Source organism: Nanorana parkeri, unplaced genomic scaffold, assembly GCF_000935625.1.
Source record: "Nanorana parkeri isolate BGI_ZX_2015 unplaced genomic scaffold, ASM93562v1 scaffold618, whole genome shotgun sequence".
Lineage (NCBI taxonomy): Eukaryota > Metazoa > Chordata > Amphibia > Anura > Dicroglossidae > Nanorana > Nanorana parkeri.
The window spans coordinates 393,893-408,059 of NW_017306886.1; the positions used below are offsets into that span (position 1 = coordinate 393,893).

The window sequence follows — 14,167 nt, forward strand, 5'->3', positions numbered from 1 at the left end:
CGGCTGGCTCCGCCCAGCTGTCAGAAGCAGACCGCTCGGACAGCTTCGGCTTTTAGCGCGGCTCGGCCAAGCCGATGCATATGCAATCAGCTCGACTGAGCCGCTCGCCAATGATCGGGAGCTGTACGGGCTATTGTGAATAGCCCGTACAGCACCCCCTCGGTTCTACTGAACCGAAGGGGTCCTGGGGCCGAAGCTAGCCGAAGGATCGGCCGAAGCTACGGCCAGATCCTTCGGCAGCTTTGTGAATAGACCCCATAGTAGTATACAAACAGACCACACTTGCAAAAAGTTCAAATACTCCAGGCTTTTATTGAAATCCACACCAAATCAATTATGACAGTGTATAAACTGATGAACATCAGCACCGCAAACCCCCGACCGTCTAGAACCTCTAAGGCTTCCTGGCCAAACAGCATGAAGCCGGCTTCCCAGCTCATCAGGAAGCCATGCTGCCAGTCATTGCCTGAGTCCCGGCTCCATGTTCCTTTGCAGCATTGCCGGTCAGAGGAAATCTCCCTCTGACTGGAAGTTCTGGTATCAGGATAAGTATTGAGCATTTGGGCAAGTTCGAGTACTCGCCCAAATACTCTGTATCGGTGCATCCCTACTTTTTAAGTATGCTGTGTGAATGGAACTACATAACAAACTACACAAGTGTAGAACTACACTTTTAGGCTTGCAATAAAAGAGAGTCAACAGACTGCCTATTTGTCAAAGTAATCATGTAAAAACAGCTAGCACATTTTGCTGGACTGGAAACAAAGTTCTGGGCAAAATTTATTTGGGCACCCTGTGGTTAAGGTTTGATAACAGCACAAGATTTGGTCCAGCCACTGGATTAGCAGTAAAACGTAAAGTTTGCCAGTCCTGCTATCTTGGTATGAGGTGGCTTTTTTATTATTATTTTGCTTGGCTAAACCCAAGAGGACCCTCTATTGTATAGTAGATATAACCACAGTAGAGAAAATTATCATTAGCATATACTGTATGCTACTAATGTTGCTATTTTTAGTTAAATGTTAAAGACAAATTGTAATCTAACCTTACCTCTAGAACCCTTTCTAATGCAAAGAAACTAAGATTTCTGAATATAACCTCTTTAAAGAAGGTTTAATACCTAGATTCTGCCCTTGTCCTCTCTTCTGCAGCAACTTTATAAATGTTATTCATTACTATAAATGTGAGTAATAAGTAGCTTACACTGCACCACCTTCCAAGGGCTAGTACAGTGTTTTAAGCTCTGGTGCTCCCAGAGGAGCGTTCCCATTGCCAGGGCTAGAGGTATGAACAGCTATAATACTTTTATAGAGTCCCCTGTATTGTTACACAGGTTTGTGTGATCATAGTGCATGAAATTGATATCTGCTTACAATATAAAATGTACTTTACTGAATATACTTAACTGCAGACTTAACTGCACAATGATGCATAAACAGGTTTAGGTGCCCCACCAATAAATAGAGCTTGACTGCCCACAACAGTTATCTGATGGTCATGTCAGGCATGGCTATAATACCTGTATCCTGACTGAGGCTACATAGATCAGTGTGGGGCCCCTTAAAGACAGTTTCAATAAATTTTCAGTAGGCTTACTTACTCTACCCAGTACATTTAGCTACACCTGATTGGTTTAATACATCATACATTAGTACATTATAGCTGCATCATAGTAGAAATATTTATTATAGGTATTTATATAGCGCCAAACAATTTTAAGCAGTGCTTTACACATTGCACATTCACATCATTCCCTGCCCTCAAGGAGCTTACAATCTAAGGTCCCTACCTCACATGCATACTAGGGCCGATTTAGACAGGAACAAATTAATCTTCCATCATCTTTGGAAGTAAACCACATAAGCACAAGGTCAACATGCAGCTTGCAGATAGTGCCCTGAACGGAATTCGGACTGGGGACCGGGACTGCCAGGCTGAAGTGCTAGCCACTACGCCACTGTGCTGCAACAACAGGATGTGGACACTGATGAGCCGCTTAAACAAACCTTAGGAGTATCTAAATCCAAGAACAAAAATTTAATATTTTGCAGCTTATCAATCTGTTGATATGGTAGCTAGATATGTATCCTTTTTCCAGACTTGTTTTGTTTTCACCAGGTGATCCTGCCAGTAAAACATTTCCTGTCCTAGGCTGACATACCTTGCTCACTGTACTGTATCTATAGAGAAGCAGAGTTGTCACCCTAGGTCTCTCTCCTAACTTTGGAATACAAACAACTCCCTTCTCAACATTTTTATAAAATAAAATAAAGAACTGGGAAGGTTGAAAATGTTTGTAATTTTAGTTAATTGCACAGGAAGTTACATGGACACTTGGTTTCTAGCAGGATCAACGGGTATTATTCTGCACTGGAAGAAAATGTACTCTGCCTTAAAAATTGCAACTCGAGCAAACACCACATCTAAGAACAAGTAAGCTGCAAAATTGTATATTTCTGTTCTCAGGTTTAGAGGAGGTAGAGTGCTGTTGACTTGAATCTAGATAAATAGATTGGCTGATCTTTTAAAGTAGAACTCCATGCAGAGATAAAAATGTGTCTCTGAATGTTGATCTGTGAATTGTGGTGAGACCTCTATTGCTGTCTATCCTATGTCCAGATCTCTGCTGTGTACTGTAAACATTATACTTTAATTCATGCCAGAAAATAGAGCCAGCAGCAGAGAAGTGTGATTTTCACTTGTCCATTCACCGAACTCCTTGTAGTATACAAGGAGTTCTGTGAACCATTCACAGAATACAAGGTGTAATTTGAATAAACAAGGGGAGAGGAGGGATGAATAACTGACACTATCTGTTCTCTGTATGAGAGCCACCATTGGGATAAACAGCAATAGAACTCACTTTTTTCACAACATAATTCACAAAAACATATCCACTTGGATTTCTACTTTAAAAAAGACAGCCAAAATAGTGTGCCATTTACAAATACAGTATAACATGCTTGACCAAAATGTATAGTCACAAATGACCAAAAATGTCTTCAAAATTGTTTGAAGCTACATAAAACAGTATTTTTTTAGTGAAAGGCTTATTTTTCTAAAAGTGAATTTGGATTGTTTTATGTGGACAGTTGGTACCATTGAAGTCAGGTATTGCGCATTATGTTTTTAAAGTCCCATCTGCAGTAATTACTGTTACAATCACCTTACGCTTTAATTAAGTTGGTGGTTTCTATTAGAAACTGCATCAAATATGTGACCATTTTATTTTTAGCACATAGATAACCAATACTGTGCTGTCATCAGTCAATTATTTTCTTCACAAATTGTGATGTGTTACAGTGATTTTTCTTTGCTCCTCAGCTTCCTCCAGGCAAGTTTTACAGTTTACTAGTTTGTTTAATGGCTTTGTGCAACATTGCAGAAAGATGGATAATTCACATAGGCTTTAGAAATGTCTTTTGCTTTATGAGTTACATTAACTATTTCCTCGACTCCATTTGCCCAAAGTAAGAGATACACAGGCTTAGTAATTAAGACACAGGGAAAAACAATGATTTTGTGCAATGTGAAAGCAGATTTTATCTTTCTTTGCATCGGTGGGGACAAAACAATTGAAAATAAATGCTGATTGCTTTTGAACAATGCTTTTTACCATATCAAAGGAATTCAGCTTTTTATTATTTTTTATATTCTTTTCATAAAAACATAGTTAAGTTTAAAGTATATATGAACCCCACAAAATTTTATATAAACATGGACATGGTAATGTTTCAAATCTAATTTTCAATATATTTAAATCTGTAGCTTTCATCAAAATAATATCTAGTGATCTTGTCATGAAGAACTTTGTTCAGATGCCTGGTGTGGAGTTTACAATGCTTTGTCTCTGTCTCCTAATTGTACTCCTTTGTTGTTACCCTGTCATGCACTCTTCCAATGGAGACTACAAGTGACCATACTAATACATATTACACAAGCATATGTCACTAGTGTTACCATCAGACCACCTGCCATCAGAAATTATGGGGTCTATTCACAAAAGGGTGAAGAGTTTGGAGAAGGCAGGAGAAGGGAACAATCTAGGACAACATAGCTGAACTGGAAAGTGAGCTAAATTGGAGAATTTTTCCAAATCGGCTATTTTGTCCTAGATTGTTTACTTCTCCTGCCTTCTCCAAACTCTTCACCCTTTAGTGAATAGACCTGTATGTGCAGAAGTTGCTGGGGTGTATGCATGTAGACAGAAAGGGGCTGCAATGAGTCTGCAGTAGGTTGTAAGTGCTATTAGGCAACAAAGGATGAAGAAAATGTCAATTATTATATGCAGTGCTACTGCAAACTAAACCTCATCCAGTTCTGGTTTACATCTACTTTAATTATATTTTATTTGCATAACACATATTTATATAATTGATATTTGTACACATATTTACAATAATATTGTTAAACTGTGGTTTTTAGGTTTGTGAATGGAAAGACCCTGAACAACTTAAAAAGCTTCTGGATGTAAACATCAGAGACATTGGAGAGCCTCATCAGAAACTCCTGCAACTGTGTCAAAATACTATTAAATATAGTGTCAAAACAAGTAGGTTTTTCTTTTCATTTTAAGCATTTCATTCCACTGCAATTTAAGTTAACACTTTTGGTAAAACCAGAATGTATAATATTTCAAACATAGTTGCCCCAGCCTTTTTAATAAAAATAAATTTGCCCCATTCAGCCAGCATGAGTAAAAATAAAGCCTTGCATTAGCTACAAGTTAGTGAAATTATAGCTCACACTGGGCTATGGACTCCTCTGTAGCAGTGCTGAGTAGCCCAGAGCTGTCACATGGGTGAGTTGCATGCTCTTCTATACCTGAAAGTGCTGGGTATTTCCTGGTGTGAAATAGAGTGACGAGAGAGAGCAAAGGATAGGTAGTAATATATGGTGGTGGTGGTGAACAACAGAGAACAATAACGTTTTTCTTTTGGGCTATTAGCACCCCCCCCATACTTACTTTCTTCACAGTTCCCCACCACTCCACTCCTCCATTTGAGCTTCAGTCTAAACCCTGTGCAATCTCCATATCCACATGGAGTATACATGGGACATCTTCACCTTCCCTACTTGAAGGTGTTCAGGCCTGGAGATTGGCTGCTTAGACCTAAGCACTGCATGCTGAGAGGAGATCATATGCACTCTTGTACCCATAAGAAATTAGTAATTGTGAGGTCTCAACCAGAGCAAAACATTGAAAAGAGGTTGCATATTTTCCTGAATAGGCAAAGTGTCAAAATCCAAAATCCCTGTAAGCCTTTTTTTCCCATATAGAACATTTGTACACTGTAAACAGATTGGTTATACTGCAATATAAGAGGGAAAGATCAGGCAAGTGTTTTCTTACAATTAACAGTAGAGTGTATTATTTGAGCGATAATAGCCACAAATATTGTTCAGTGAGTGGACAGTATTTAAACAGCTTGGTTAGGTCACAATAAAGGAGGGAGAAGCAAGGCAGGTTTTATCTTGCAATAAAAATTACAGTGTTTTATCTGAGAGTCAATAGTCACAAATATTGTTCTGTGGCTGGCCAATATGCAAGCAGATTGATTAGGTTGCAATATAAAAGAGAAAAACAAGGTAGATTTTATCTTGAAACAAACATTAGAGTCTATCATTAGAGTCTATCAGACAAGCTTTCGAGAGTGAACCTCTCTTCTTCAGGTCAGAAGCAATACACAGTAGTATTGCTTCTGACCTGAAGAAGAGAGGTTCACTCTCGAAAGCTTGTCTTTTATATATTTTGTTAGTCCAATAAGAAAGGTATCATTGCACACTGCAATACTGCGTGTGTATATATATATATAGATATATATAATCCTTACCTTTTAGATGTCTCTGTGTATCAGACATTTGCAAGGTTGTCTCTCAATCTCCAAGTTAAAGGAAACTCTGGATGTCCTCATAGCAAAACTACAGAGATACTAAGCTTCTCCTTATTAACATACAATGAAGGGAATTTATCAAAACTGCAGCAGACAATATCTGGAGCAGCTGTGCACGGTAATCAATCAGCTTCTATCTTTCATTTTAAAATCTTCACTGGACAAACTGAAGAGATAAGCTAATTGGTTGCCACAAACAGCTGCTCCAGATTTTGCCTGCTCCAGTTTTGATAAATCTCCCCCAATGTCTCTAGATCCTTAACACTTTGTTAGGACAGACATTGTTCAAATCTATTTTACAATTAATAATTAAATCTACCAGCAGAGTACAGACCGGTTTAATTATGATAACATTACCTGCACAGCCACCCTGCAATTCCAGAGCAAAGCTTAGTACAGAGAACAATTTTCCTTTCAGAATAGCACATGTATTGTGCAAGCAGCAATTAGAAAAGGCAGTTATGCTATTCAAATGAGCAACACGTAACAATTATAAAATAGGTGCTATCCCAATTTGGCTGCAAAAGCAGAAATACCCTTTTTTCATCAAAATAGGTATGGATACCCCTGGAAAATATATGAATGGAGCTTAGAGTCACACCTTCAACACAAAATTAGAGCCTAAATATTAATAGGCAATATTTCATAATTCCCCATCTAAAAGTAAATTTTTAATGTTTTTTTTTAGACCTGACCGTAATAAGGAAAATATACACAAAAACTCCATACATTCCCTTTAAGCATTAAGCAGAAGTATTTACTGCAATTTAGCTATTTAGGAGGCTGTGTCTATTTACACAACGCCTGCATGAAGACATTCCTACACAAATACACATTAGGAAAATGCCTGTCCCTCAGCTTCAGAGACTTAAACATCTTCTCTTTAACACTGCCCCTGAAGCAATGACAGGCTATATTAACTTTGCTAATGAGATGGTGCTATGTTCTTACAGAAGAAAATTAATCTGTCGCATGGAAACCATACTAAATAAATTGTAGCATGTTGTGAATGCAATATTTGAGTTTTCCTTGGCTGATAATGATCAAGTTGGATTCTATATTGTGTATCATTGAATGTCATAACATTCTGCAGGAATGCAATTCAATAAATAGAATAGTATAATTCTGCTCAGGCAAGAATTAAAGCTGAATACTATACAAGCACAGCTACATGCACAGCTAAAACACATACATGCATGTATTGTTTTAACCACTATTGGATTTTTAAAAATTCTGTTAAGCTGGCCTTGTGACCCAAGGACACCTGCCAGAAAACTTAGGCGGACCAGTGACCTCACTTTAATGCTTTGAAGCAATACAGGTTGATCAAGGATCCACTCCCCATCTGCTAATTAAAAAAAGGACTAACAACACACTGAATTTATGATGCCTCCTCATATGTAAGCATATTCTCAATGTTAAATGCACCATGCACAGCATTAGCATCCTTATTGGCCAACCCTCCTGCCATCAGTCTAAATCTTGCTGTCCAAGAGATTACAGTTACAAAATATATGACTGGTTTAAATACATACAGGTATTCCTCACTTAACGGCCGAGTTCCGTTCCTACGACCAGGTCGTTAAGTGAATTGGTCTTTAAGCGGGGAACTGTATACAGTATTGTACTGCTTTAGTACAGTACTGTATAGTGTTGCAGATGTACAGTACTGTACAGTGTACTGTAAATCGGGCAATAAAATACTTACCGGGACCTGCAGTGGAGAACGGAGTACAGCACTTCCGCCGGCGAGACGTCGCACTGCCGCTGCCACCTTCCCGCGCGTAAGGTCGGAGAGCTGCGAGTGGTTGCAAAGCAGGTAAGTCGTAAAGTGAGGAATATCTGTATACTACTTGTAATCAAACACATTTCATTATTATTTAATTTTTTATGTAACTTAAAGTGTAAGTCCACTTTGTTGGGGATTGTATGGTGAGTTTTAGGGGGTATCGCACCAAAAAGTATATTCCTTTTGCAAGGCATGACTAAAAATGTACTTATACTGTATATTGGTGCAGACTTCTAACACAAGACTCCTCACAACCTCTCCTAACATTACAAAAAAGGAGAAGCAAGTAGAAATGTTAACCCTTAAGAAGCCAAGAAACCCAAACTCAAGTAAAAGTAATTTAAACTGGATGGAATGTATTTCTGTTCTTGTTTTTCCTTAATAAAAATATTTGTACAAAAGTAATTTGAACTGTAAGAAGCATTTTTTTTTATTTAGCTTATCCTCTATGAATTGGAACATGTAACAAATATAAAATAGGTGATATACCAATTTGGCTGCAAAAGTGGAAATACACTTTCAAACTACAGCTTGCTGCTGTATGGTTGGTAAGGGAAGATGGAGAGGCAGATTAGGCTTTTATTTATTGTGAAGATTATTATCATTGTCCTTTTATTGCAACAATTTCCTATTTGTTGCCCACATATTGTAACAATTATCCATTTCTTGCCCATCTATTGTAATGATTTTCTGCATAATGACTGCATATTGTACCAATTGCCTGTTTGTTGGCTGTGTATTGTAACAATGGCCAGTCTGTTGTCTAGGTACTGCCACTAATAAATGTGAGTTGTGCAGGTATTGTCACAATTGTCCATTTGTAGCCCATGTATTGTCAGGATCAAAAGCTTTTGCATATACATTTTCAATCCAGTGCTATTTGTTTAACCCTTTCGCTGCCAAGGACGTACGTCGTACGGAGCTACAAAAGTGCTATAGCTGTCATTTAATCCCCTGCTTGCTTTAAAACACTTGTAAGTTCTTGATAAGAATATCTAGATAACTTAATGTCAAGAGCCTGGCCACACTTCTATTTTAACCCTAACCTTCTTATCACACCTGTGCATCGCAACAACACATGCACAATCACACACTTTTATACATATTGCTGAATCATGCAAAAAACATGTGTCTTTATTGGAGTCTCACTTCAGTTCGATTCATTCTAATGCCACCCCTAGCATGTCTTGCTCCAGTGGCATCACAAGTAAGGGGCGGGGGTGCGGCAGTCATTTGGGTGTCACCCTGTCTGAAAAGTAGGGCACTTGGTCATGGACCGAGAGCCCGACAGTGTCAGGAGAGAGGAGGGGACATGGCGGCATACTCTCCCTGCCGGCGTCCATCTCCCCCTCCTCTCCCAGCCGGCATCCATCACCAAGATGGCCGCCGGCAGGTGTCAATAAGATGGCCACAGATGCGCGATGATGTCACGGCGGGGTGTCACCTGGTCTCCGCTCTGGGTGACACCGGGGCTCGGGACGCCCCTGCCTTGCTCATTCACATGTGAAATCAAATGCCAAAATGTACAATCTACCAAGCATGTTGGTGGAACAAGATTGAAAAAATTTTTCATGTACTTCTTTGCTGCAATTGTTTTGCCTACTGCAGCCCAATAATTTTAATTCATTTGGTGCGTGCCAACAGTGAACAGATATGCACAATCCACGCATAAAACCTTTCTCTCACACTCTCACACTAAACTAACATAACCGCTAACCAAATCCCTGTTACAGAATGCTTACATTATCCCATTCTGGAAGCAGCTGTGCCCAATGATTGAAATTTTGGGCCAAAGTAACAGAGCTGAGCACAGAGAGCAAATGATCCAAAGTTTATTGTGTTGTATCTTGCTCCCCTAATTATGAATGTTCTATTCTTACTAACTATTAACTACTGTAGAAAATGTAAAAATTGCCATTCCACTACAGATGTTCACCGAGGAAGAGCATTAAATCAAGCCTATTGTGGTAACAGAATACTGCATTATTTTAAGTTTGCTTGTTAAATTAAAAGTTGATGGCATGATACAATGTGTTTGCATAATCACAGTTCAAGGTCAAGACTTATGATAATGTTGTTTCTGATGCTTGTTTTGACTATCATCGTTAAAACGCGAAGAAGCCTTTATCTTAACTTATATTATTGGCCCTGAAAAATAAGGCTAGTTTACTGGTGTATGAATTATTCATATATTGATAATGCCAGCATTCCATGCATTATATTATGCACAGAAAACTCTGCTGCCATTTATGCCATGATTTTGTTTTGATTTAATATCTTAATTAATTCTCAAGACAAAACAGGCTCAGTAACAGTCTCTAAGGAAATAAGCAACTAAGTGCTACATTCATTGTGTACTACCTTTATTGTATAACACTAATTGTATACTACAGAACTGTAGAGCAACAATTCTATGACTCCTACAACTGATACAAGTCAAATAGTGTGTATACTGTTCATTTAGACAATTATGTCCCAATACTCCTTTGTTTTGCCATTGCTATTTGCTCAGCCAAATGATTTTCTTAATTCCAGCTTTAATCAGACTTTTAAAACAAAGTCATAACTTTGTTTTATTATTGATAATTATTTTAGGCAATCACTATCTGAAATAACTCTGCAAATCACACCCTGAAAGCATTGAGGGAAATTTCCTAAAACTTGAGCAGATATTATTATTATTATTATACAGAATTTATATAGGGCCAACAGTTTGTGCAGCGCTTTACAATATAAGGAAGACATTACAATACAATTCAAGACGAGATGGTAAGGAGGGCACTGCCCGTGAGGGCTTACAATCTAAAAGGGAGGGTTATTATTTATGTTATACAGAGTTCATATAGTGACAACAGTTTGCGCATAATCTGGATCATCTGTGTATGGAAACCAATGAGCTTCTAGCTTTCATTCTCAAAGCTTAATTGAACAAGGTGAAGATAGAAGCTGATTGGTTGCACGCACAGCTGCTCCAGATTCTGTCTGCTCCAGTTATAGTAAATCCCCATAGTAATAATTATTTAAGACTTTTCTTCCTGGGGACTCAAAGCACTTATCATAATAAAAAATAAGCATAAGAATATTTTATTACAACAACAAAAAACATGGAAAAACTTGATTAGTGCCAGTCAGTGTAGGTGGAAAAAACCCATATGCAAGTGACATACCTTATGTTAACCGTTTGCTTTCAACAATTAGTTTTTTTTAAGTGTTCTACAGAAGTGTCTTAGGTGGAGCAGAGGATAAATTGCTCTTTGTTTGCCTATCCCGTGATAATGGCAAAGTAAATTGACAATAAATGATCACATGCTCACAGGAGAATGTAAACAAAGTAAATTCTGTGAACCTTTCACTTAAATAAAGTATGAAAGTGCAGCTTTAGATCTGTATGAATTCAGTGTATGTGTGCCACTAAATTTATAAATGTGTGCAGCTTTAAAGCTGCATTATTAGAATTTACATGCCAGGAGCTGAAAGGTCTGCTTTTATAACAAGCTGAAATATTGAGCATATTTCTCCAGAAGCAGTTTCCGCTTACCACTTTCAGAGGCAAAATAATTCAATTTGTGTTTTTATTTTTCTTAAACATAACAAATCAGTGAATTGGAGTATAAAACCTTAGACGCAATGTCATTCACAATTTGGCTAATAAAGAACTCTGACCCCTTTGTGGACAGTCTGAGTGATGTAGATGGAAGTTAATGTAAGAAGCATAGCTTTTTGCATGACAAGGTTAATTGGAAACATGACAGCCTGTGCTTTTATCTGACTACTTTCAATCATCTGAACCTTAAAGAGCTATTCTTAAATGCTCAAAAGCATGTTGTTTATTTGTGTACAGTTTGCTAAATTTCAGTCTTAGCTTTCTGACTTTTATTCTGGCATGACATTTACTAATGGCAATTACTCATCAAACTGTGAATTGACCAGTACATGATTTACAGGGTTATTCACTAAAGGTTGAAGCCTTTGGAGAAGGCAGGAGAAGTGAACAATCTAGGCCAAAATGGCTGATCTGGAAAAAATCTCCAATTCAGCTCACTTTCCAGTTCAGCTATTTTGTCCTAGATTGTTCACTTTGCCTGCCTTCTCCAACCCTGTTAATTTAAGAGCACCACTATTACATAAGCAAAAGTAAATTCTAAGTATAAATATAGCTTATTCTTATTTCATATATACCACTTACAGACAGCAGATGAAGAGTATGAGACTAGTTTCAGGGAGATTGTTTTCCTATTAGGTTGTGCACAGAGTTTTCCGTGACAAGACCTACAACATTCCAATTTACAAACCCATGCATAGATGAAGGAATCTCCCATCTGCAGGAGAAGCTTAATATTGTGCTGGTCTTTCAAAATAGATAACTCAACTTACTGTGAAAAGGAAACATAGTGAGGAAACATAGAGAGGAAACATAGTGAATTAAATGTTTATGTGTTAAATTAATATTTTATACAGATTGGAAGAGGATATGACAACGCAATAAACACAATAAACTACAACCTTACAAAAAAGGAAACTAAACAAAATCAATATATTTTAACCCCTTCGTGACTGACGACGTACAGTGTACGTCGCCAGCATCGGGGCTGTTTAAACAGACTCCCGGCGACTTTTGCCGCCGGGAGTCTGTTTAAACTTGTAGAGCCGACTGTCGGCTTTACAACAGAAGCGATCCTGGCGACTTACCTGTCGCCAGATCGCTTCTGAAAAAATTTTCAACTACCACCATTTTATTCTATAGGGTCTTGGCATTCAGAAAATATATAATGTTGGGGGGTTTTACGTCATTTTCAGGCCTAAAATGTGGAATATAACATGGGTGCAAAAAATGAAAAAAGGGCCTCAGTCATGAAGGGGTTAACTTTAATACATGTGTGACACATACTGTATGACTTAAACATAATAAAATAAAGCAAATCTATCATCTATTATGTAAACGTGAATCCAAGCAGATTTTGTGTAGCAGTATTATTATTATTTGTGACTGACTGTGGGTTAAATGTGTGTTAAAAGATTAAAAATCTTGTTTCAACTCAGGGTTTGTGATGTAAACCTTTTTAGATATACAGTAGTGGCAAAGGTGTGCCTTTTGTTGATTAGTAAAAAAGTAAAAGATAAACATACAAATTAAACATTCCCTGTGATCTACTCTTTGGCTGGGCAGTACATTGTACCAGAAAATCTCAGTTATTCTATTCCTGACTCAGCATCACAGTAACCTTAGAAATCACACGGTGCTCCCATCCCTAGTTCAACAGTGCAGTTTACCCATGTATGTGTCTTCCATAACTTAATTGCCCTTCAAAAACCATTGCTTGCCCAATCCTAGTGTACAACACAGTTTACTAAAGACAAATAGGTTGTTCACTTTGCAAGGGAATTTCCTCTTTCCTTATTAAATAAAGTTAAGCGCTACTGACCTCTATCATCCAATTATGTGCAAGCAAACATACTGTTTTTTTGTTTCCTTGCTCATGATTGGATATTATTCCAAAGTAAAATGTCACCACATTCACTAAGCTAAGGGGAAAGTTCCCTTGCAAAGTTCAAATTCCCTTCCACAGTGAATAGTTTATTTGCCTTTAGTAAATCAATCCCATTGTGTCTGAAATTGGTCTTTCATACTATATCTATATCTGCATACATTGTATTCTCCTTGACTCAGGAGTGTACTATCCCTGAACATTGAACATTTCTACCCATCCCTGCCTCAGTGATTTTCGCAGCTTCTCCCTGAGCTCAGCATCACAGTGAGTCACCAGGTAACCATGGAAAAGAGTCTGGACTTAACGCACCAGGCTGTCATGGAGTGGGGTCAGGCTGAAGAGGGGGGGTTGGAGGAGCGGGATCCAGAGGTGGGTAGCTGGGTTACTGTTAGAAGGCGGGGGAGGGGGAAGAGTGCTAGAGAGGTCAGCCCTGATCTGATTCACCCCAATAAATTTGCCAAGTTGCAGGATGTTGGGGACATCAGTTCAGGGGGGACTCTGCTGGAGCAGGACGCATCTTCTACCCGGAGGGGGAGTGACTGCTCCGGCGAGGACGGGAGCAGGATGGAGGGTCAGGAGAGGCAGATCCTGGTGGTAGGAGACTCCATCATCAGGCGGACTGACAGGGTAATCTGTCATCGGAACCGTAAGTGTCGAACAGTGTGCTGCCTGCCGAGGGCACGTGTTCGACACATTGCGGAACGAATTGACAGATTACTAGATGGGGTTGGGCACGACCCCGTTGTCATGGTGCACATCGGCACCAATGACAAAATAGGAGGAAACTGGAGTGTCCTAAAAAGGGAGTTCAGAGACCTAGGTGCTAGGCTGAAGGAAAGGACCTCCACGGTAGTTTTCTCAGAGATACTACCGGTGCCAAGAGCCACTCCGGACAGACAGCGCGAGTTGAGGGAGCTTAACAAGTGGCTCCGGAGCTGGTGTCAGAAGGAAGGATTTGGTTTCCTGGAGAACTGGGCTGACTTCGCAGTCGGCTA

General features: G+C 38.8%; 1 protein-coding gene across 1 annotated transcript in view; it reads left to right on the forward strand.

The window, feature by feature from the left end:
- The window catches only part of GADL1 (glutamate decarboxylase like 1), a 187,735-nt gene that overhangs the window by 43,831 nt on the left and 129,737 nt on the right, over window positions 1-14,167 (forward strand). The window contains exon 3 of the mRNA XM_018562972.1: window positions 4,426-4,552. Within this exon, the coding sequence (XP_018418474.1) occupies window positions 4,426-4,552 (127 nt within the window). The remainder of the gene's footprint in view (window positions 1-4,425; window positions 4,553-14,167) is intronic.